Here is a 26,217-nt window from a genome sequence, read left to right as displayed (position 1 = left end):
TGAGATAACTGTTGCATGGATTCTGCTCTACACAGCAAGCCTCTCAACAGCAGTCAACACAAACATACTCCGACAGGAAAAAACATTTATGGCACGCAAGATGTTTGATAATAAAAAAGACAAATTACTTTTAAAAAAACTCCCCATTTCCTCACCCATTCATCATTTTAACAGCATGTCAAATGACTTCAACTTTACATATTAGGCCTCTTTAAGACAGCAAAAATCAAAGGATAATATTTGTTTTATGATAAATATAAATATTTATTTCATTGCAGACTGTATCTGAGCCTCAACAGTGTAGAGCAGAGTGTGTGTTTATTCTCAAAGCTCCAGTATTGCTGTTGATGGCCTTCTGGGATAGTGGAGGACTGTTGACACAGCCCCTGCCCCTGGTTCAATAACAAAGATCAGCGAATACTGGAGAAGAATAACACCGTTCACCAAGCAGCTGAGGCTGAGGCTGAGACGGTTTGCTATGGGGTCATTGTCCTGCTTCAGGACAGCCTGTCAGTCCCATGTGGCTCAGTAGGTAGAGCATGGGTTGTGGGTTCGATTCCCATGGGGGACCAGCACGGAAAAGTATGAAAATGTATGCACTCACTACTGTAGGTTGCTCTGGATAAGAGTGTCTGCTAAATTACTCAAATGGTGGGGTGGAGGGGGAGAGGTGCAGCTCACCGCCAAGAGGAGCCTCTAGGGGATGGGGATAGAGGTGCAGTCCAACCCCTGACCTACTCTGAGCTCACCTGCCTGGGAAGCCTCCAGCCTGGCCCATGTCTCCATTCTGGTAGCCTATGAAGAACTCTGGGCTGATGGTACTGTCTGCTGGGATGATCCCATCTGGGGAGAGACATACAACTCTTAAGTTAGAGACAAGTTTTCTATTGAGTGTCTCAACTCTCGCTCTCCGTACCTGCACTGTGGAAGAGGTTGAGTCTCTCCAGTATCCCTATCTCGCTCTTTACCCCTCTCCCACCCTCCTCCTCTTTCTCTCTGTACCTGCGCTGTAGAAGAGGTCAGGTCTTTGCCCCCCTTTCTCCTTCTCTACCTCCCTCCCTCTGTAGGGGAGCGTGGGGTAAGTTGAGCCAAAGGGGTAAGTACAGCCACCCTTGTTTCAAGGAAACCATACAGAAAATAAATAATTTGACCAAATATTTAGGAAGAGGTCATCATTTCATGGAGTCTATGAAGGAAAAAGTGGTAAGCAAGTTAGGTCCAAAAAACATATTTTTAACAAGTCAAATTAATTTGTGTTAGTGGTTTCATGATGCTTGTATCTAAAGCCAAGTTGATCATTCTTTTTTGTTGTTGTATACATCAGTTGGGTTCTCTATAAGCTTCAATATAAGGTCATAAACCTGTGTGGGTTAATATAGTCAAAATGTTTGCCTTGCGTAAGTTAAGCCAATGGCCATGGAGTAAGTTGATCCAATGGTTGAGCCAATGGCAAGTTGAGCAAGTTGTGTGCCAAGTGTTTTCTTCCCAGGCGTAATGCAAGGCCTTATTGCTGGGATAGGAGGTAACAGGACCTAGCCTATGTATGATAAGTGTTTAAAAAAAGTGTTTGTCAGGTGTTATAAGCCGGTGTTAAAAGATTGTGAATGTATTGAATTTTGTTTGGGAACTAAAGATAGACATGGTTAAAACAAGGTAGTGGTAAATATTTCATTCAGTACAGAAATTTGAAGGTGGCTTAACTTTCTGTTGAAGTTGTGCCAAGAGACCACTTTTTTTTGGGACAAGCTAGGTTTAAAAAAAATAATGTTTACATGACTTCTGATTATTTCCAGGGACACACAACATCCTGAAATGTATGTAGAGATCTTTGTTAGAACAAATACTATATTTCCCTTGACTGAATGTAAAAAAAAAAAAGAAAAAAAAAGTGATGTTGAATGTAAAAAAAATGGTTCAACCTCACTCTCCCCTACCTGCCTCCCTCCCGCCGTACCTGCACTGTAGAAGAGGTCGGGTCTCTCCAGAATGTCTCCGTTGTGCATGAAAGGTTCCCCGTCGTCTCCGTACATGAATGGTTCCCCGTCGTCTCCCATGGCTCTGTTGTCCACCATCTCTAACCACTGGGAGTTGTGCCAGCGGAACTTCTCACTCTGGATCTTCCTCCCCCACTCTTCATCATACTCCTACAGCAGGAAGAGAGAGCGACAGAGCGCGAGAGAGAGCGACAGAGCGCGAGAGAGAGCGACAGAGCGCGAGAGAGAGCGACAGAGCGCGAGAGAGAGCGACAGAGCGCGAGAGAGAGCGACAGAGCGCGACAGAGCGCGAGAGAGAGCGACAGAGCGCGAGAGAGAGCGACAGAGCAGGAGAGACAGAGAGCGCGAGAGTATGGGTTACTGGAGGTTCACACACACAGATAAAAACAGACAGAGTCATACACATGAATGCAAGCATACAGGCAGGTATGCACACACACTGAAAGCACTATATGGAAATCCACCATCTTCAATTGATTGAACCCCAGCCTTAGGAGCAAACAGATGCACTCTGTGTAAACGGAGAGAGTCCACCGAACTGAACTGGAAGTGTAATTGGCGGTAGAAGAGTGGCTGGCGGGGAGTCAGCTAGGGCTGGGGGACCAGCCGGACCACTGACCACCATATTGGTCCATCTCAGCAGGGAGGGCCAAATCCTCCACAGACTACTACAGCATCCCACAATGCACTGCTCTGTGTGCCTGCACCCTACTGATGCTGTTACTAATAAAAACCTGGCGCGGTGGGATGGATGGGACTGCGATGGGGCTGTGCGTGTGTGTAGAGCTTGGCCGAGGAAGGCTGAGGAGGAACACAGATTCTGTTTTCCTTTCTCTGCGTGGGCCATTTGGGAGAAAGACCCTCTTTGAGCCGCTGTGCTCCACTCGGCCAGGCACTGCAAATTAATCATCCAGATGCAAAGCAGAGCCCCCTGGGCACTGACAGCCACCCAAGGCCCAGGCCTCAAACGGGCCCATTGTCACATCGCAGGGCCGCTCTCCGTCCCCAAAGTGGCAGTGACACTTTTTGTCAAGCTGCAGATTTATCACATCTAAAGCGGCTTAATGACTACACGGCTGACTTCCCCTGGACCATTAGTCTGTAGTAAGGGTTTTATATGAAGCTTAATCCATCATAACGAGAGAGCTGAGCTAATGACGTCTCAGAGGGAAGGAGCCAGCCGATATAAAACAGTACTCATGGCATTTCCAATGTTCCTCCTCAGAGAAAACCTGAATCTAAGAATTATCCTCATGAATTACCCTTCTGTCTGACCTAGTAGAACCATCTATACGTAGATTTTTCTCTCTCTGTGGGGTGTGTGTGTGGACACAATGATCAGAGAGGAAACATTCAAGAACGTACAATAAGGTAAGGTAGCCTGCAGCTCTGCTAAGGTAGCCTGCAGCTCTGAAAACTAATGATTTTGTGTGTGTGTGTGCGCGTAGGGTCTGCTTTTTCGCTCACTAACAGCGTCCTGTTACGACACTCTCCAGAGCCTGTCCTGGTCTTTCATGTGGTTCACATCTTAATAGTTCTCACTGATAATTTCAATGAAACACTTCCTCTCCCCCACGACCAGCTCCACAACCCAGCTGTAATCTATAGCTAATTACACTGATCTCAGGCCTGTGACAGATCACACCGTGACTGGGACATAACCACACAGGAATAGAATGTACCAGTCCATTCAATCTAAATGTTACAATTAGAGAGATAAGTAATGCATCTTCGCAAGTACATTGTTGATTATGCCGTTATCTGGAGTTTTTCCTGGCTAGAAAACAGTTTTTCCTGGCCTGCATTAAACAGGGACGGATCAGGACAACATAGAAAATCTGGAAAACCAGAATTCTGGCCAGTTTCAGGTAGAAATTAATGGGAGGAAAATGTCAGACTAACCATACTTATGTTCTAAATAGTAGGCTTCTTGAGTATGTGAAAATATGTTTTATATTATGTGAAATATCTCAAATGTAGCATGCTTTAAATGCCAGGATTACAGTTAGAAGTTTACATACACTTAGGTTGGAGTCATTAAAACTCATTTTTCAACCACTCCAAAAATATCTTGTTAACAAACTATAGTTTTGGCAAGTCGGTTAGGACATCTACTTTGTGCATGACAAGTCATTTTTCCAACAATTGTTTACAGACAGATTATTTCACTTATAATGAATTCACTGTAACACATTTCCAGTTGGTTTACATACACTAAGTTGACTGTGCCTTTAAACAGCTTGGGAAATTCCAGAACATTATGTAATGGATTTAGAAGCTTCTGATAGGATAATTGACATCATTTGAGTCAATTGGAGGTGTACCTGTGGATGTATTTCAAGGTGTACCGTCAAACTCAGTGCCTCTTTGCTTGACCTCATGGGAAAATCAAAAGAAATCAGCCAAGACCTCTGAAAAAAAATTGCAGACCTCCACAAATCTGGTTCATCCTTTGGGAGCAATTTCCAAACGCCTGAAGGTACCATGTTCATCTGTACAAACAATAGTACGCAAGTATAAACACCATGGGACCACGCAGCCATCATACCGCTCAGGAAGGAGACGCGTTCGGTCTCCTAGAGATGAACATACTTTGGTGCGAAAAGTGCAAACCAGAACAGCAGCAAAAGACCCTGTGAAGATGCTGGAGGAAACGGGTACAAAAGTATCTATATCCACAGTAAAACGAGTCCCATATCGACATAACCTGAAAGGTCGCTCAGAAAGGAAGAAGCCACTGCTCCAAAACCGCCATAAAAAAGCCAGACTACGGTTTGCAACTGCACATGGGGACAAATATCGTACTTTTTAGAGAAATGTCCTCTGGTCTGATGAAACAAAAATAGAACTGTTTGGCCATAATGACCATTGCTATGTTTTGGAGGAAAAATGGGGAGGCTTGCAAGCCAAAGAACACCATCCCAACCGTGAAGCACGGGGGTGGCAGCATTATATTGTGGGGGTGATTTGCTGCAGGAGGGACTGGTGCACTTCACAAAATAGATGGCATCATGAGGAAAGGAAAATTATGTGGATATATTGAAGCAACATCTCAAGACATCAGTCAGGAAGTTAAAGCTTGGTCGCAAATGGGTCTTCCAAATGGACAATGACCCCAAGCATACTTCCAAAGTTGTGGCAAAATGGCTTTAGGACAACCAAGTCAAGGTATTAGCGGCCATCACAAAGCCCTAACCTCAATCCCATAGAACATTTGTGGGCAGAACTGAAAAAGTGTGTGCGAGAAAGGAGGGCCTACAAACCTGACTCAGTTACACCAGCTCTGTCAGGAGGAATGGGCCAAAATTCATCCAACTTATTGTGGGAAGCTTGTGGAAGGCAACCCAAAATGTTTGATCCAAGTTAAACAATTTAAATGCAATGCTACCAAATACTAATTCAGTGTATGTAAACTTCTGACCCATTGGGAATATTATGAAATAAATAATTAGTATTAGGATTAATTGTCAGGAATAATGAAAAAATGAGTTTAAATGTATTTGGCTAAGGTGTATGTAAACTTCCGACTTCAACTGTACATACTCATTTCGTCTTTTCATCTGGTAAAATTCACTGCACACTATTGAGGAAGAGAATTGTCTGTGTTTGACAACAGCTGATAATCAGAATAGGGGAAGTGTTCTACAAAAATTAACAAAATGGCAGGGAACAAGCACAATTGCTTACTGCATACGTTTGAACTAAACAGATATAGATACTTACAGCGATGATGTCCAGTGTGTTGTCACAGACTTTGCGTATCTCTGCGTTCTTGTCGTGCATCAGGTCAATGAGGTAGGCGGGAGCCTCTGGAGAGAGTGAGTCAAGGAGAGGACAACAGAGAAAGGGAGGGATGCATTCTACACTTTCTGGGGGATCATTTTGCTGTTCCTTCTACTCAAACAGATCATTCAATAGTGTCTCTTTAATCAAGATCACAGTTACGGTATGGTATTTGAGGGAGAAAGAAACAAGAGAGAGGAAATACTGCTTTTGCTCTTTAATTTATAGGAAGCAGACATGAGACAGTTGCCCTGTGGCCAAACTAGCAACTATTACATTTCCTGTGATGAGAGAGAGATATGGTAAAGCAGAATAACTCGCCCAAGGCAGACCACTTGGTAGAGATCCCTCTGTAATATTCTCCATAAAATGAAAACATCAAATACAGTATTTCTGCAAGCTATTTGTAATTTAATGCCTGTCACCTCAGATCACGACTGTGCAGTGTGGAGCACTGAGGTCATGGATGGGGTAACTGAGGTTGCCATGGAAACACACATTGAAGAAGCAGACAGGATATAGGGTGATAAATTGTGTTACCATGGTAACCAATAGTAACAACAGGGTAAATAAATAAGGACTACATTGAAAGCCATTAAGGAAGATATGATGGTTATTTGGGCTGTAATTCTGAGGTCTATATCGAGGTAAATGTAGGTATATTGTGGCATATTGAGGTAAACTGGAGTATACTGCAGTAAACGAGGCCATATTGAGGTAAATTGAGATATATTTATCCCAGTTTATCTCAATATACTGTATGTAAAATTACAGTAGATATATTGATGTATCCTGAGGTATATACAGTTGAAGTTGGAAGTTTACATTCACCTTAGCCAAATACATTTACACTCAGTTTTTCAAAGTTCCTGACATTTAATCCTAGTAAAAATTCTCTCTTAGGTCAGTTAAGATCCTCACTTTATTTTAAGAATGTGTAATGTCAGAATAATAGTAGAGAATTATTTATTTCAGCTTTTATTTCTTTCATTGGGTAGCCTTCCACAAGCTTTCCACAATAAGTTGGGTGAATTTTGGCCCATTCCTCCTGACAGAGCTGGTGTAACTGAGTCAGGTTTGTAGGCATCCTTGCTCGCACACGTTTTTTTCAGTTCTGCCCACAAATGTTCTATGGGATTGAGGTCAGGGCCTTGTGATGTCCACTCCAATATCTTGACTTTGTTGTCCTTAAGCCATTTTGCCACAACTTTGGAAGTATGCTTGGGGTCATTGTCCATTTGGAAGACCCATTTGCGACAAAGCTTCCTGACTGATGTCTTGAGATGTTGCTTCAATATATCCACAATAATTTCCCTACCTCATGATGACATCTATTTTGTGAAGTGCACCAGTCCCTCCTGCAGAAAACCACCCCCACAACATAATGCTGCCACCCCTGTGCTTCACGGTTGGGATGGTGTTCTTTGGCTTGCAAGCCTCCTCGTTTTTCCTCCAAACATAACGATGGTCATTATGGCCAAACAGTTCTATTTTTGTTTCATCAGACCAGAGGTCATTTCTCCAAAAAGTACGATCTTTGTCCCCATGTGCAGTTGCAAACTGTAGTCTGGCTTTTTTATGGCGGTTTTGGAGCAGTGGCTTCTTCCTTGCTGAGCGACATTTCAGGTTATGCCGATATAGGACTCGTTTTACTGTGGATATAGATACTTTTGTACCTGTTTCCTCCAGCATCTTCACAAGGTCCTTTGCTGTTGTTCTGGGATTGATTTGCACTTTTCGCACCAAAGTACGTTTATCTCTAGGAGACAGAACGTCTCCTTCCTGAGCGGTATGACGGCTGCATGGTCCCATGGTGTTAATACTTGTGTACTATTGTTTGTATAGATGAACGTGATAACTTCAGGCGTTTGAAAATTGCTCCCAATGATGAACCAGACTTGTGGAGGTCTGTAATCTTTTTTCTGAGGTCTTGGCTGATTTCTTTTGATTTTCCCATGATGTCAAACAAAGAGGCACTGAGTTTGAAGGTAGGCCTTGAAATACATCCACAGGTACACCTCCAATTGGCACGAATTATGTCAATTATCCTATCAGAAGTTTCTAAAGCCATGACATAATTTTCTGGAATTTTCCAAGCTGTTTAAAGACACAGTCAACTTGGTGTATGTCAACTTCTGACCCACTGAAATTGTGATACAATTAATTATAAGTGAAATAATCTGTCTATAAACAATTGTTGGATAAATTACTAGTGTCATGCACAAAGTAAATGTCCTAACTGAAATGCCAAAACTATAGTTTGTTAACAAGAAACTTGTGGAGTGGTTGAAAAACGAGTTTTAATGACTACAACCTAAGTGTATGTAAACTTCTGACTAGAACTGTATTGAGGTTTACGGTTGTAAGAGGGAGGATACGTGTGTCCTTAATGATGACATCCCTGGTGGCTTGGTGGAACACCATCTGGTAGAACACATAGACGATCTGACACACAAACTCATCGTCCTCCTGTTGGGCTACAGGCAGAGAGAGGTGAAAAAACTGACACACAAACTCATCGTCCTCCTGTTGGGCTCACGTCCACAGAAAGACTGTATGTCCATACAATCCCTCAACCAGCAAGCTAATACAAGTCGATGTACTGTACATATTGTATCATACATTTCACTCCATTTCTTCATTACTACTCATATTGTAGCTCATATAGCATGTCAGTTTGATCATAACTTGCAGGCATTATAGTAGGATAACCCCTCCTTCTAGCATGTGCAAGCCTGGGCCCTATCTACTACCTACAGTTGAGCAGCTCGATGAGGGCAGAAATGATGCCAGACTTGGCCATCATGGCAGCACAGGAGTCGTCCATGGACACCGTCCCTATCATGATTACCACCTCTAGGATCAGGTCATCCTCTGCCGAGCCTGGTGGGGGTGGGGGGCAGAGGTCAGGGGTCACAGAGATCAAAGCTGAGAAGGGAAAAGTCACTGTGTGATATCACTGTGTGTGTGTGTGTGTAAGATCGCGGACATCATTCAATGATGTAGGATCAGTCAGTGATAGTGATAGAGTGATGAAGGTTAGGGTTAGGGATTGGAGAAAGCCATGGGATAGAATTATTTCAAATTGAAAACTTGTGGAATGGCCGTACAGTATTTGCTTGTCTCAAGATCTTCAGGCTGAATGCACCTGTAAGTTTTAGCACCAGTCCTCCTTCCCCCTTTCTCACTCTCCCTCCCTCACCACCTGGTTTGAGGCGGTCTTTGAGGCCTACCTGGTTTGAGGCAGTCTTTGAGACCTACCTGGTTTGAGGAGGTCTTTTTTTTAAACCTTTATTTAACTAGGCAAGTCAGTTAAGAACAAATTCTTATTTTCAATGACCGCCTAGGAACAGGGACAGAATAACAGGGACAGAATAACATTTTTACCTTGTCAGTTCGGGGATTCGATCTTGCAACCTTTCGGTTACTAGTCCAACGCTCTAACCACTAGGCTACCTGCCGCACCACAAACGCCCCCTTTGAGGCGGTTTCTGAGCCTACCTGGTTTGAGGTGGTCTTTGAGGAAGGGCACCAGGTTGTACTCCTTCAGCACCAGTTCCCAGTCCAGGTCAGGGATGGTGAGGTTAGCCAAGGTCCCCAGACACTCAATCACATACTCTTCCCTCTCCTGCACTCCCGTCTGAGCAGCCAAGTCACCTACGTAGTCCTGAGGGGGGATCAGAGGGAGGTCAGTTACCATAGAGACAGAGGTCAGGGGTTCCCAAACATTTTTGGCCCACGACCCCATTTTGATATAAAATTCTCACGACCCCAACAAAATGAAAAATGATGGAATTAATAATTGGGGCAGTGACAGTAAATTGCAAATTAGTCTGACTTCCTTTATCTTATCTCACCACCACACATTCACTGTGGGAAAGATTAAAGTGCAACGGTCAAGTATGGCCTTTTACCGCGATTTAAGGGCGCTCTCTGGTTGAAACGTAACTTTTAGATTTGAATCATTTTCATTTAGATTTTTAACCTCTTGAAGATAGGGGGCACTATTTTTATGTTCAGAAAAATAACGTTCCCAAAGTAAACGGCCTATTTCTCAGGACCAGATGCTAGAATATGCATATACTTGACAGATTAGGATAGAAAACACTATAAAGTTTCCAAAACTGTCAAAATATTGTCTGTGAGTATAACAGAACTGATATTGCAGGCGAAACCTTCAGAAAAATCAAACCAGGAAGTGGTTTCTATTTTGAAAACGCCATGTTCCATAGCCTCCCATTGCTCCATTTAAAGGGAAATCAACCCGATTCCTTTTCCCATCGCTTCCTCAAGGTGTCAACAGTCTTCAGACATAGTTTCATAGGCTTTTATTTTGAAAAACGAGCCAGAACGATAACATCGCGTCAAGTGGTCACATGAGTTTTGCTCACGCAACAGAATTTGGACAGCTATTGTTATTCCCTCTCCTACTGTGAAAGACATTTGCTGTTGATATATTATCGATTATATATTTTAAAAACAACCTGAGGATTGATTACAAAAAACGTTTGACATGTTTCTGTGGACATTACGGATTTTATTTGGAATTTGTCTGCATTGTCGTGACCGCTCTTTCCTGTGAATTTCTGAACATAATGCGCCAAACAAACGGAGGTATTTTATATATATAAAAATTATCTTTATGGAACAAAATTAACATTTGTTGTGTAACTGGGAGTCTCGTGAGTGAAAACATCCGAAGATCATCAAAGGTGAACGATTCATTTGATTGCTTTTCTGATTTTCGTGACCAAGCTACCTGATGCTAAGTGTACTTAATGTTTTGTCATGTGATCGATAAACTTACAAACGCTTGGATTGCTTTCGCTGTAAAGCATAATTTCAAAATCTGAGACGACAGGTGGATTAACAAAAGGCTAAACTGTGTTTTGCAATATTGCACTTGTGATTTCATGAATATGAATATTTTTAGTAATATTATTTGACTGAGGCGCTATGCTATTCAGCGGTTGCTGATGACAATTATCCTGCTTAAGGGATGGGTAGCGTCAAGAAGTTAAGGTCAACTGCACAATGATTGAGAGACCAAGATTATTTTTTTGCCAGGATTTTTTAAATTCTTCCACGACCCCATTTCCATATCAGGTGACCCTGTATGGGGTAGATGGAGCCTAGCTATGGATTCAGCTACTAGTATAAGAACAAGCATAGATATGGAGTCAGTAATCTACAAAACCCAGAACTAAAATCTTGCGTAATTGCTTCCGATGCTCAATTAAGTTCTGGGAGGAGACTAACGCAAAGTCTTCACCCTGAGGGAAACTCTCTGAAAGTTCCAAGCAGGGCCAAATGTCCCCTCCCCTTCCAAAATTTGAAAGATTGCGATTTGCGAAATCGTGATTTATCCAAATGATCAGTGACAAAAAAATCTGCGTACCGGAACAAAGTTATTTGTTAGTCTTGCATCCCACAGTCTGTTGACAGTCTCTATTACCATATTACATGCATCTGTCCATGGATTCAGTGATACTATTATAAGAACACAGATCATGTTAGCCTGTCTAGCCCTACCTGCCTATATCAGTTATGGAAGCTACAAAAAAAACTGAACTCCTCACGGGCGGCAGCAGTGGCTCATGGGTCTGCATATCCATACCCACACACATGCAGTCAGAGCCGGCCCTAGCCTTTTGCCCCCCAGCCCCTTTCCACCCTACCTTGTGAGCAAGACATTTTAGTGGCCCTCCTCTTGACAGCGGAGAGAACAAATGTAGGTTTTGGAGTTAATTTCCTGCTATTTTACACATTTTGCCATGGGACGTAGAGAAAATGTTGCAATGTTATAACTCATTTTCATGCAATTCTACTCATTTTGAAATGGGGTGGGGAGAAATGTTTGCAGATTTTAGTGATAATTAAGTGTCTGTCAGTGACTTAAGAGAAACTGCTGAAGCAATAACCCATTTTGAAATTGGCACATTGTGTATTCTACTATTCTAACTCGCAACAGTAAGAACCACGACTGAGTTCCAAAAATATATATATTATGATCCGCAGGCCTACAAAAGGAGGGCCCCGAGCGACAGTTGACCATCCCTGGGCTATATCTATACTGAGCATGATTAAGCTCATCAGTGTTAAAGACTGAGTGTGAGTTAGTTTAGTACGCACTATGAAGAGGTTCTTGGTGGGTCCGTCGTGTTGAGACACGTTCCTGATCATCTTCATGGTCAGAACATCCTTTAGCTTCAGACCCCTCTTCATCAGCATCTTCAGACCATTACCTAGGGACGTAAAAACAGGATTAGAAGTGTGTGCGTGTGTGTGTGTGTATATATGTGTGGTGTGTGTGTTTGTTTTACCTTCACAGATGACCTGTGCATTCCTCTTGTTGGCAGCCAGGTTGATGCAGAAGGAGATGAGCTCAGGGTCCATGGGGCTCTCACCACAATCAAACAGCATCTTCATCAACTGTCAAGCAATCAAATAATACATAAATCAATCAATTCATCAATACCAATTCATCATCAATCATTATAGCTGGCCAGAAGTCAGTCAGTGTGTTATGGGTGTCTCTGTTCCCAAACCTTTCTCTCTATTTGAGGATGGATGCATGCTTGGTGATATCATTGGCTGAATGACATCACCATGTTGATGACACTGGTCTACATATCGTCCATACAGTCATTTAGTGGGTCGCCATGGTGACAAACACTGGGTTAACCGCAGAGTACGGAAACAGAAAGGCCTTTTCTGAAGTGAGCAGATAAGTAGAGGGTATAGGTACAGTCATTTCTGTCTAATCAGGTCTGTGCCAAGACCCTGCAGGGGACTACTGAGAGGGCTTGCAAACAGATGGAGGAGAGAGGTGGACATAGGGAGATGGAAAGAGGACATTCCATGCCTGCTTGCAATTTGTCCATTCCTCCACAATCCAAAGGCCTCTGATTTATATAGAGCATCTTAGTCTCCTTCAATTACGTCAAAAGACAGTAAGCTTCAGGTCCTTAGTGATGATGATGGTGGATGTGTGTGTATTTGAACATGTGTGGAGGGGGCGGTGAGGGGGAGATGTGATGAGTGGAGCAGAAGAGGGGGCTAGGCCACCAGTTAACACCCTGGAAGTCAACTACAGAGAGAGGTGCAGGTCCACAAAGGAGTTGCTCCCAGCCCTTGTCCTCTGCTCCCCCTCTTTCCCTGCCCAGTCTCCCAGCACTCCTGCTCTGATTTAACATTAAACAGGAAAGGCTTTAAGCAGGGGCACTGCAGGTCCGCTCCCTGTGAGGAGTCAGTAGTGTGCAATCCTACTAACACACACACACACACACACACACACACACACACACACACACACCTCGCATCAGGTATCACATACCAGGGGCCCTGGACCCCAAATCAGCCCCGTCTAGACTGTCTGGCACCTGCCTCTGCTTATTTACCACAGCATAGCCAGAGGAGGCTTAGCGCCACACTACACAGCACAGCAGAACCTCCATCACTCCCCTCCAGCCTCCACTCCTTCCTTCCCTTCCCCCCTAACCCTGCACAGCCCTTCGCCCCTTCCTCTCCCTCATAACCCCATGTCCGGCCTCTCCCTCCCAGCCCGGAACTGACCCCACCAGAAGTGGAAAGGATTGGGTCAGGTCTTGCCCCAGGCCCAGGGGGAGAGGTAGAGAGGTGAAGGGCAGAAAGTAAAGGAGTAGGGGAGGCAAAGAGGAAAAGGTTGAGCTGGCCAAAGGGCAGGGGCAGAGAGGAAAAGGTTGAGCTGGCCAAAGGGCAGGGGCAGAGAGGAAAAGGTTGAGCTGGCCAAAGGGCAGGGACAGAGCAGAGGTAGCCTGATGAGGAAGTGTGTCCAGTGGGAAATAGGGAGGGAGGATAGAGAGGAGATTGGCTCCAGGTAGGATGGGCGATATGTCCAAATGAATCATCATATTTTCCACATTTGACGGTATGACAGTATTTGAAGGTATTTTATGTTTCTGAATAATAAAAGTTCTAAATGTGCTTTGAGTAGTGCATGACCCTAGGGTGGCAACACATACATCATAAGTGATTTTGAAGGGGCTTTCTCCATTCTAATTGTTGTAGTGTTCAATCCAACTTCAAACAAAAAATGAACATTTCATATATTTCTGCATTTCCTGCACTTTTGTTATCATTTCCACACAGTGACCTGCAGAGCTGCATGATATGGGCAAAATTCTATAGATGGAATATAGTGGGCAGCACCTTGAATATATTGATGTTTGACATGACAGCAAATGAATAAGCCAGGAAATAATTATTGGGTAGGAACCAAAAGTGCTGTTCAGTGCTTCTAGGTGACCCTTAATTAGAAGTGACATGTATTCTTACCTCATGTAGCTAGCAAACATTAAAGACAGTACAGTATGAAGATAGGCAGAAACGGCTTCTCCAATAGAAATCCCCGATCACACTAGTAGGCGATGTCATGGTGACGTTGGCTAGCTAAGCTCATGCACAAAAATACGTCATTGGGTCTAACATTCGCCTCGCGGCAAACTGCGCATGTGCAGACCGTCAAATCAAAGGCTTTTCTTAGATATTTGTTTTGAACAAAAATGAAAACGTGTCAGTTTGTCACATTCACGAGGCTAGAGTAATAACATGTTCAACTACATAAGACTTTGCTCGAATCTAGGTTCAGATGTTTTTTTTAATGAACAACTAAGGAAGAATGTCACTTCTCTCATTGACTTTCCAAACCGCAAACCCCGGTCTGATCTACTTTGTCTATTTCGCACGCGTTCTCGCAATGATGCGCCTCTGCATTTAGAAACTCTGTGCTAACACATTCATGCTTCGCCTATTCCTCTGATTCAGAATATACCGTTGCATAAACATGCTTACCTAGGCCCACACCAGCACTGGTACCACGGTTACGTTTGCTCTGATTATTAGTACATTTAGCAAGCTAGCTAGCCATCTAACTAGCAGGTAGCATTAGCGGCTAACAATATTTATTTTAGTCACAACTTTGCTAAGAAAAGACAAACTAGCAGACAGTAAGATACGCAAACTAATAGTGTCATTATATAATGCTTGGGGAAAGCAGCATGTCACCAATATCTTGTTGCATCTATCTGACCATGCAGACTGCAGAGCGAACAGCAAGAAAGTGCTCATTGACTCTGGTCAAGCAACTGCTCTCTTGGATGACAGGGGGGCAGGGCTTGGTGTGGGAAGTGGCATGCAACAGGAGGGAGAAAAACAACTCAAGTAGAAAACGGAGTAAACAAAAAAATGTGTTTACATTACACGTGTCAAAGTTGGGTATCATATTTAACAAAACAAACACTGATATACCATTATAGAAGGTAAAAGTACAAATCCAAACCGTACATCAATACCCATATATAGTAAAATACTGTAAACTGCCCAGCGCTAGCAAAAGGACCATCCCTAGAGACAGAGAAGGGAGCAAGAGAACGAGAGAGAGGGCCTGGGGTCAAAGGCCACTTTCCAGTCATGCTGTTACCCAACATCCCTTCTGACCCCGCAGGGCAGATCTACTGGCGACATGACCCACTAAACAAACAACCCTGTTTATGAGCATCTGGCCCCCATTTACACCCAATCTCACAAGACAAACAAAATAAGCATTTAACTAATCTACCAATGATGAAAGACAGATGCAATCAGACTTAACTCAATCAATATGACATCTCAGTTTCATCCCGACATCACTAACATCATGTACACTTAAAATCTAGATATTCCCTATTAGTGCATTCTATGTACACCAAAAAGGCCTATACTATAGAAAAGATGGAGATAAAGTCCTTTTTCACTGAGGGCTGGTTAGATGAAGGATGCAAGGCTTTCTCCAGCGCTCCAATAAGTGGAAAGAAATGTAAAAAACCGTGGACCTGTCATCAATGAGAGTGAAGGCTGAGCAGCCGTCCTTTGGCGATTTGGGTGCAAATGTAGCATGCCCCCCCCCCCCATCTCAATTCCTCTCTCTCTCTCCATTCCTACCACTCCACCCATTCCTGCCGCTCTCTATTCCTTCCGCTCTCTCCATTTCTCCCACCCTCTCCATCCCTCCCTATTTCCATCCATCCTTCCCTCGCAACACCCCTTTTTCTCATGCATAATTCCAAGGCTGTTAGCCTCGATGCTAATGCTGTCTGGTCTATGGCCCCAGCCCCCGACCCTAGAGTATACACTACCCAGTCTTACCTGTGGTATGCAGTCCGTGTAGGCAAACATGGACTTGAATCTGTCGTCCACACTGATGTGGTACAGAATGCACATACACAGCTGTCTCTGGCTCTCGTCAGCTGAAACATAAACAGAGAGAAGAGAAGCACAGAGAGGGATAAATGGATGGATGAATGAATGAGGAGCTGTACTTACTTTCTGTTTCATGGAGATTCAAATGTCCAAAAGTCTTGGACGAGGCTAGTGCACAACATACAGTACGTCCATTACAATACAGCTTAAATAACATAGTTAACCACCTCTCTAGGAGGATATGGTTTAGGAGTAAATCTAGTCATTTAAAGACAATGCACACATTTTCTTATTGCAGGTTTATAAGAGGTTATTTTACAGCAGTCTAAAGAACATGGCTCTGACTATGATTCAGTGCTAATCTGTCAGGCAGCTCTCTGAGTGTTTATGAGTTTGACCCAAACCACTGCAGGGCGACTGCAGGACGCTCCAGATGCAGCTCACCAACATCATGGGGTTAGGTGTCTGAGGGCCTAGGACCTTGTTTCATGAACACTAGTTTCTAGAGGGAGAGTGACTGCAGTGACCGACCACACTGGGTAAGAACTAGGGTGATGAAGGACCACAGATCTGACAGACCAGACCGACCCAGTCCAGTTCGAACTAGTCCCAACCTAACCAGTGGTCAGTGACCATGCAGGGCAAGCAGCCTTATCACATACAGTAGCAGCCTACTGGTACCAGATGTGCTCACCGAACCCCTGGAAACAAGAGAAAAGAAACGTCTTGGAGGTTTAATTGGGAAAACAGGAGGAAGCATCAATTTTACTGACTTTAATAAGTTAAAAGGTACACTGCTCAGGCCCTTGCAGTGCTGTGATTGGCCCACACGTGCTTCTCATTAGTGGAGCCCTCAACCTATACCTTAACACATACGCTCACACACTTGTTGCCTCACATGAGCTCTCTCCCTCTCCCCCCCGCCTGACCTGGAAAAGTCCCTCACTACACCTGTAGGAACATGGAGGATCCTTTATGGGGAAGGAGAGAGACCCCATTAAATGTTCTAAACACCACTAGAACCCCACAGAAAAAAAAGAGCGGAGAGCCGTTAACAATTAACTTGAGTGTTCAGGGGCAGTTCGTGAAAGAGCTAAACTCCAATTACACCCTGCTCTGATTTAAAACCACCCAACCTTCATAAAATCATACCACCATGCATTAGTGGCGCCTGGGGCAGTTCTGTGGACAGTATACTATTCTGTTAGTGCAATTTACTGAGTAAATAAGAGTACTGGTTCAGTCTTCAAAGAGAAAACCCATAACGCACATCAAATGGCTTCTAAGAAAAGGTCCATTGTGAAATTGTCCAAATGGAATGATTCTGGAGTAAATTGTGAGTTAAACGTGGTACTCTCTGGAGATAAGAGGGAAATCTCTGGACAGTACTTCTACACAGAAAACAGGACAGAGCCAATAGGATGATTAAGAGGACTTCAATTCTGCGCATCTTGAAAACCACACTGACACACATACTGAACACCCACACACATACTAGAGATGTGACAAATGGGAAAAGATTCTTAAGTTTAAACTGCCATTTTTTTTGGGGGGGGGGTGATCCGTGAGAGAAATATTTTTTTTTACAACCAGTGAACTCACTATGCAGCTGCACTGCTGCCAGCAATAGTTTGGGTCTCATGGTGCATCCCTTTCAGATGGTTAAGCATAACACCTTTACTGTACCTCAATTCCACCTTGCAAAGTTTGCATGTCCTTTACACCCCTAACACATACTGTGAAACAGTAGCCCAACGTTTAAGAGAAATTGGAGAGAGCGAATCATACAAGCGAACACACCGGAACACGCTCTAAATGATAACAAATTTTATTAGTCACATGCGCCGAATACAACAGGTATTACAATACAACAGGTAGACCTTACAGCCAAATGCTTACTTACGAGCCCCTAACCAACAGTGCATTTTCAGATAAGAACAAGAGATAAAAGTAACAAATAATTAAAGAGCAGCAGTAAAAAATAACAATATATAAAAGGGGGTGCCGGTACAGAGTCAATATTCGGGGTTGAAGTAGTATGTACATGTAGGTAGAGTTGTTAAAGTAACTATGCATAGATGACAACAGAGAGTGGCAGTGGTGTGGAGGGGGGAGCAATACAAATAGTCTCGATAGCCATTTGGCTAGATGTTCAGGAGTCTTATGGCTGGGGGCTAGAAGCCTCTTGGACCTAGACTTGGCGCTCCGGTACTGCTTGCCATGTGGTAGCAGAGAGAACAGAATATGACCAGGGTGGCTGGAGTCATTGACAATTTTTAGAGCCTTCCTCTGACACCGCCTGGTATATAGGTCCTGGATGGCAGGTAGCTTGGCCCCAGTGACGTACTGGGCCGTTTGCACTATTCTCTGTAGCGCCTTGTGGTCGGAGGCCGAGCAGTTGCCATACCAGGCAGTGATGCAACTAGTCAGGATGCTCTCGATGGTGCAGCTGTAGAACCTTTTGAGGATCTGAGGACCCATGCCAAATCTTTTCAATCTCCTGAGGGGGAATAGGTTTTATCGTGCCCTCTTCACGACTGTCTTGGTGTGCTTGGACCACGTTAGTTTGCTGGTGATGTGGACACCAAGGAACTAGAAGCTCTCAACCTGCTCCACTGCAGCCCTGTCGATGAGAATCGGGGCATGCTCGGTCCTCTTTTTCCTGTAGTCCACAATCATCTTCTTTGTCTTGATCGCGTTGTGGGAGAGGTTGTTGTCCAGGCACCACACAGCCAGGTCTCTGACCTCCTTCCTATAGGGTGTCTCGTCGTTGTCGGTGATCAGGCCTACAACTGTTGTCATTGGAAAATTTAATGATGGTGTTATAGTCGTGCCTGGCCATGCAGTCATGAGTGAACAGGGAGTACAGGAGGGGGCTGAGAACGCACCCCTGAGGGGCCCCTGTGTTGAGGATCAGCGTGGCGGATGTGTTGTTACCTACCCTTACCACCTGGGAGCGGCCCATCCAGGATCCAGTTGCAGAGGGAGGTGTTTAGTCCCAGGGTCCTTAGCTTATTGATGAGCTTTGAGGACACTATTGTGTTGAACGCTGAGCTGTAGTCAATGATATGTACACTCCCCTAAGTACGTATACGGACAAGGGTTGCAAAACTACCAAAACTTTACAGGAACTTTCAGTAATTTTGGTAATCAACAGGTAATATGGTAATTTATACTTGATTAACTTAAAAAGTGTATTAATATACAGTGTCTTCGGGAAAGTATTCAGACACCTGGACTTTTTCCAGATTTCGTTACATTACAGCCTTACTCTACAATTGGTTTAAAAATATATATATTCTCAGCAATCTAATGACAAAGCGGAAAGTTTATTTTAGCAAATTTGTTAAAAATAGAAAACAGTAATAAATGATTTACCAATATTCAGACCATTTGCTATGAGACACAAAATCGAGCTCAGGTGCATCCTGTTTCCATTGATCATCCATTGATGTTTCTTCAACTTGATTGGAGTCCACCTGTGGTAAATTCAATTGATTGGACATGATTTGGAAAGGCACACACCTGTCTATATAAGGTCCCACAGTTGACAGTGCATGTCAGAGCAAAATCCGAGCCATGAGGTTGAAGGAATTGTCTGTAGAGCTCCAAGACAGGATTGTGTAAAGGCACAGATCTGGGGAAGGGTACCAAAAACTTTCTGCTGCATCGAAGGTCCCCAAGAACACAGTGGCCACCATCCTTCTTAAATGGAAGAAGTTAGGAACCACCAAGACTCTTCCTAGAGTTGGCCGCCCAGCCAAACTGCGCAATGGTAGGTGACCAAGAACCCAATGGTCACTCTGATAGAGCTCTAGAGTTCCTCTGTAGAGATGGGAGAACCTTCCAGAAGCACAACCATCTCTGCACCACTCCACCAATCAGGCCTTTATGGTAGCGAGACAGAAGCCCCTCAGTAAAAGGCACATGACATCCCACTTGGAGTTTGCCAAAAGGCACCTAAAGACTCTCAGATCATGAGAAATAAGATTTCTCTGGTCTGATGAAACCAAGATTGATTGCCAAGCATCACATCTGGAAGAAACCTGGCACCATCCCTAAGGTGAAGCATGGTGTGAGCAGCATCACGCTGTGGGGATATTTTTCAGCGGCAGGGACTGGGAGACTAGTCAGGATCGAGGCAAAGACAAACGGAGCAAAGTACAGCGATATCCTTGATGAAAACCTGCTCCAGAGCGCTCAGGACTGGGGCGAAAGTTCACTTTCCAACAGAACAATGACCCTAAGCACACAGCCAAGACAACGCAGGCGTTTCTTCGGGACAAGTCCCTGAATGTCCTTGAGTGGCCCAGCCAGAGCCCGGACTTAAACCCGATCGAATGTCTCTGGAGACCTTAAAAATAGCTATGCAGCAACGCACCCCACCCAACTTGACAGAGCTTGAGAGGATCTGCAGAGAGGAATGGGAGAAACTCCCCAAATACAGGTGTGCCAAGCTTGTAGCGACATACCTAAGAAGGCTCGAGGCTGTAATCGCTGCCAAAGGTGCTTCAACAAAGTACTGAGTAAAGGGTCTGAATCAAATCAAATTTGTCACATGCGCCAAATATCGTGAAATGAATACTTACAGGTCCTTAACCAACAATCCAGTTCAAGAGATAGAGTTAAAAAAATATTCACTAAATAAACTAAAAAATGTAAAAATCAAAAAGTAGTGAGTGAACAGGGAGTACAAGAGGGGACTAAGCATGCACCCCTGAGGGGCCCCAGTGTTGAGGATCAGCGTGGCAGATGTGTTGTTGCCTACCCTTACCACCCGGGGGCGAACCGTCAGGATGTCCAGGATCCAGTTGCAGGGGGAGGTGTTTAGTACCAGGGTCCTTTGTGGGTACTATGGTGTTGAACGCTGAGCTGTAGTCAATGAACAGAATTCTCACATAGGTGTTCCTTTTGTCCAAGTGGGAAAGAGCAGTGTGGCGTGTGATTGAGATTGCGTCATCTGTGGCTCGGTTGGGGCGGTATGCGAATTCGAGTGGGTCTAGGGTTTTCGGCATGATGGTGTTGATGTGAGCCATGACCAGCCTTTCAAAGCACTTCATGGCTCACTTATGTAAATGTTACATTCAGTTTTTTTATTTGCAAACATTTCTAAAAACCTTTTTTGCTTTGTAATTATGGGGTATTGTGTGTAGATTGATGAGGGGAAAAAACTATTTAATCAATTTTAGAATAAGGTTAAGGTAACAAAATGTTGGACAAGTCAAGGGCTCTGAATACTTTCCGAATGCACTGTATAGTAAGGTGCACCTTTCCCTTTCAAGTCGATTCTATATGTATCTAGATACACAGGCTCCGATACGATACAGGAAGATACGGTTTAGTTTGAAACAATTCGGTGCGATTCGGTTTGATTAGAGAATGAATTGATGCGATTCGGCTTGATGCGATAAACTAACATTTGTTGCATAAACACATTCATTTTTCCAAACAAAATTACTACAACTACCTCTTTCGTCCATCTGGTCTGGACCCTTCGTCGACACGGCGCCCCGCCGTACCACAACGACTGGTCCACCAACTTAACGCCCTCAACCGGCCTTCGCCGGACGTCAGAGCAGACGCTTCTACTTACCCCGGCCTGCTAACTGTAAACGCCGTGTCTCCAGTGTGCTAGCATAGTAACGACTACCCGTGGCTTCCCTGTTCACTGGACCCTATGATCACTTGGCTACATAGCTGATGCCTGCTGGACTGTTCATTAATCACGGTACTCCATTTAGTTTATTTTTTGTATATCTGTCAGCCGCAACTCAGGCCCTGTATGTAGTTAACCCGACCCTCTGCCCATTCATCACCATTTTACCTGTTGTTGTCTTAGCTGATTAGCTGTTGTTGTCTTACTCATTGTTGCCTTAGCTAGCTCTCCCAATCAACACCTGTGATTGCTTTATGGCTCTCTCAAATGTAAATATGCCTTGCACACTGTTGTTTGGGATAGTTATTATTGTCTTAGTTTACTGCGGAGCCCCAAGTAACACTCAACATGCCTCAGATACCTCCTTTGTCCCACCTCCCACACGTGATGACCTCACCCAGCATGAAAATAAAGGAGAGCTGCACACTCTAGGAGCTCAGATGCAAAAATTTAATATCCAACGTTTCGACAGCCAAGCTGTCTTCATCAGGGTATAATACTCACCCAGCATAACTAGCCCGTCCAGAGATGCAACCTCTTATCATCACTCGGTGCCTGGGTTTACCGCCACTGTACCCGCACCATACCATACCCGTCTGTACATTATGCCCTGAATCTATTCTACCACGCCCAGAAATCTGCTCCTTTTATTCTATGTCCCCAACGCACTAGGCGACCAGTTTTGATAGCCTTTAGCCGTACCCTCATCCTACTCCTCCTCTGTTCCTCAGGTGATGTGGAGGTTAACCCAGGCCCTGCGTGACCCCAGGCACTCTCATTTGTTGACTTCTGTAACTGAAAAAGCCTTGGTTTCATGCATGTTAACATCAGAAGCCTCCTCCCTAAGTTTGTTTTACTCACTGCTTTAGCACACTCCGCCAACCCTGATGTCCTTGCCGTGTCTGAATCCTGGCTAAGGAAGGGCCACCAAAAATTCTGCGATTTCCATCCCCAACTACAACATTTTCCGTCAAGATAGAACTGCCAAAGGGGGAGGAGTTGCAATCTACTGCAGAGATAGCCTGCAAAGTTCTGTCATACTTTCCAGGTCTATGACCAAACAGTTTGAGCTTCTAATTTTAAAAACGAATCTCCCCAGAAATAAGTCTCTCTCTGTTGCCGCCTGTTATAGACCCCCCTCAGCTCCCAGGTGTGCTCTGGACGTGTGAATATGTGAAATGATTGCACCCCATCTATCTTCCGAGTTCGTTCTGCAAGGTGACCTAAACTGGGATATGCTTAACACCCTGGCAGTCCTACAATCTAAGCTATATGCCCTCAATCTCACACAAATTAAACATGAGCACCCTCATAGATATCACCCTGACCAACTTACCCTCCAAATACACCTCTGCTTTTTTCAATCAGGTTCTCAGCGATCACTGCCTGCATCCGCTATTGGTCCGCGGTCAAATGACCACCCCTCTTCACTGTCAAACGCTCCCTAAAACACTTCTGCGAGCAGGCCTTTCTAATCGACCTGGCCCGGGTATCCTGGAAGGATATTGACCTCATCCCGTCAGTCGAGAATGCCTGGTCGTTCTTGAAAAGTAATTTCCTCACCATCTTAAATAAGCTTGCGCCTTTCAAAAAAATGTAGAACTAAGAACAGATATAGCCCTTGGTTCACTCCAGACCTGACAGCCCTCGACCAGCAGAAAAACATCCTGTGGCGGACTGCACTAAAATCGGACAGTCCCCGCGATATGCAACTTTTCAGGGAAATCAGGAACCAATACACGCAGTCTGTCAGGAAAGCAAAGGCTAGCGTTTTCAAAAATAAATTTGCATCCTGTAGCTCCTAGCTCCAAAAAGTTTTGGGACAGTAAAGTCCATGGAGAACAAGAGCACCTCCTCCCAGCTGCCCACTGCACTGAGGCTAGGTAACACTGTCACCACTGATAAATCCACGATAATCGAGAATTTCAATAAGCATTTCTCTACAGCTGGCCATGCTTTCCTCCTGGCTACCCCAAATAGAGGTCGACCGATTATGATTTTTCAACGCAGAAACCGATTTATTGGAGGACCAAAAACAAATTACAACAATACTGAATGAACACTTATTTTAACTTAATATAATACATCAATAAAATCAATTTAGCCTCAAGTAAATAATGAAACATGTTCAATTTGGTTTAAATAATGCAAAAAACAAAGTGTTGGAGAAGAAAGTAAAAGTGCAATATGTGCCATGTAAGAAAGCTAACGTTTAAGTTCCTTGCTCAGAACATATGAAAGCTGGTGGTTCCTTTTAACATAAGACTTCAATATTCCCAGGTAAGAAGTTTTAGATTGTAGTTATTATAGGAATTATAGGACTATTTCTCTCTATACCATTTGTATTTCATTAACCTTTGACTATTGGATGTTCTTATAGGCTCTTTAGTATTGCCAGTGTAACAGTATAGCTTCCATCCCTCTACTCGCTCCTACCTGGGCTCGAACCAGGAACACAACGACAACAGCCACCCTCGAAGCAGTGTTGCCCATGCAGAGCAAGGGGAATAACTACTCCAAGTCTCAGAGCGAGTGATGTTTGAAACGCTATTAGCACGCACCCTGCTAACTAGCTAGCTATTTCACATCGGTTACACCAGCCAAATCTCGGGAGTTGATAGGCTTGAAGCACAGCGAAGAGATTCTGGCAAAACGCAGGAAAGTGCTGTTTAAATGAATGCTTACGAGGCTGCTGCTGCCTACCATCGCTCAGTCAGACTGCTTTATCCAAGCATATACTTAATTATAACATAATAATCCACAGAAATACGAGCCTTAGGTCATTAATATGGTCGAATCAGGAAACTATCATCTCGAAAACAAGACGTTTCAGTGAAATACGGAACCGTTCCGTATTTTATCTAACAGGTGGCATCCATGTCTAAATATTCCTGTTACATTGCACAACCTTCAATGTTATGTCATAATTACGTAAAATTCTGGCAAATTAGGCGGCCCAAACTGTTGCATATACACTGACTCTGCGTGCAATGAACGCAAGAGAAGTGACACAATTTCACCTGCTTAATATTGCCTGCTAACCTGGATTTCTTTTAGCTAAATATGCAGGTTTAAAAATATATACTTCCGTGTATTGATTTTAAGAAAGGCATTGGATGTTTATGGTTAGGTACACATTGGAGCAACGATACGCACCGCATCGATTATATGCAACGCAGGACACGCTAGATAAACTAGTCATATCATCAACCATGTGTAGTTACCTAGTGATTATGATTGCTTGATTGATTGTTTTTTATAAGATAAGTTTAATGCTAGCTAGCAACTTGCCTTGGCTTCTATTGCATTCGCGTAACAGGCAGGCTCCTCGTGGAGTACAATATGTAATCAGGTGGTTAGAGCGTTGGACTAGTTAACTGTAAGGTTGCAAGATTGAATCCCCCGAGCTGACAAGGTAAAAAATCTGTCGTCTGCCCCTGAACGAGGCAGTTAACCCACCGTTCCTAGGCCATCATTGAAAATAAGAATGTGTTCTTAACTGACTTGCCTAGTTAAATAAAAGGTGTAAAAAATAATATATATATATTTTTTAAATCGGCCAAATCGGTGTCCAAAAATATTGATTTCCGATTGTTATGAAAACTTGAAATCGGACCTAATTAATCGGCCATTCCGATTAATCGGTCGACCTCTAACCCAACCCCGGCTAACAGCTCCGCACCCCCTGCAACCACTTGCCCAAGCCTCCCCAGCTTCTCCTTCACCCAAATCCAGATAGCAGATGTTCTGAAAGAGCTGCAAAACGTGGACCTGTACAAATTAGCTGGGCTAGACAATCCGGACCCACTCTTTCTAAAATGATCTGCCGCTATTGTTGCAACCCCTATTACAAAGTCTGTTCAACCTCTCGTATCGTCCAAGATCCCTAAAGATTGGAAAGCTGCCGCATTCATCCCCCTCTTCAAAGGGGGTGACACTCCAGACCCAAACTGTTATAGACCTATATCCATCCTGCCCTGCCTTTCTAAAGTCTTCGAAAGCCAAGTTAATAAACAGATCACTGACAATTTGGAATCCCCCGTATTTGGTATCCACCGTACCTTCTCCGCTGTGTAATCCGGTTTACGAGCTGGTCACGGGTGCCTCAGCCACGCTCAAGGTACTAAACGATATAAACACCATCGATAAAAGACAGTACTTTGCAGCCGTCTTCATCGACCTGGCCAAGGCTTTCGACTCTGTCAATAGAGTCTGCCGTATCCTTATCGGCAGACTCAACAGCTTTGGTTTCTCAAATGACTGCCTCGCCTGGTTTACCAACTACTTCTCTGACAGAGTTCAGTGTGTCAAATTGGAGGGCCTGTTGTCCGGACCTCTGGCAGTCTCTATGGGGGTACCACAGGGTTCAATTCTCGGGCCGACTCTTTTCTCTGTATATGTCAACGTTGTCGCTCTTGCTGCGGGTGATTCCCTGATCCACCTCTAAGCAAACACCATTCTGTATACATCTGGCCCTTCTTTGGACACTGTTAACTAACCTCCAAACGGGCTTCAATGCCATACAACACTCCTTCCGTGGCCTCCAACTGCTCTTAAACGCTAGTA

At 44.0% G+C, this 26,217-nt stretch overlaps 1 protein-coding gene across 4 annotated transcripts in view; it reads right to left on the bottom strand.

The window, feature by feature from the left end:
- The window catches only part of kifap3a (kinesin associated protein 3a), a 52,759-nt gene that overhangs the window by 3,317 nt on the left and 23,225 nt on the right, over nt 1-26,217 (bottom strand). For 2 of the 4 annotated variants that reach the window (XM_090232075.1, XM_090232073.1), the window contains 9 exons: nt 15,942-16,042; nt 12,101-12,209; nt 11,910-12,022; nt 9,279-9,444; nt 8,535-8,660; nt 8,156-8,254; nt 5,718-5,803; nt 1,955-2,144; nt 750-843 (listed from right to left, as the gene is read on the bottom strand). In XM_090232075.1, coding sequence (XP_090088201.1) covers nt 750-843; nt 1,955-2,144; nt 5,718-5,803; nt 8,156-8,254; nt 8,535-8,660; nt 9,279-9,444; nt 11,910-12,022; nt 12,101-12,209; nt 15,942-16,042 — 1,084 coding nt within the window. Of the gene's footprint in view, nt 1-749; nt 844-1,954; nt 2,145-5,717; nt 5,804-8,155; nt 8,312-8,534; nt 8,661-9,278; nt 9,445-11,909; nt 12,023-12,100; nt 12,210-15,941; nt 16,043-26,217 lie in introns of all 4 variants that reach the window. The other 2 variants (XM_090232072.1, XM_090232074.1) reach the window with 2 other exon arrangements.

This window comes from Oncorhynchus mykiss, chromosome 4 (genome assembly GCF_057628025.1).
Source record: "Oncorhynchus mykiss isolate SJ-2025 chromosome 4, ASM5762802v1, whole genome shotgun sequence".
NCBI classification, from domain to species: domain Eukaryota; kingdom Metazoa; phylum Chordata; class Actinopteri; order Salmoniformes; family Salmonidae; genus Oncorhynchus; species Oncorhynchus mykiss.
This window is presented reverse-complemented; position numbering and strand designations above follow the sequence as displayed.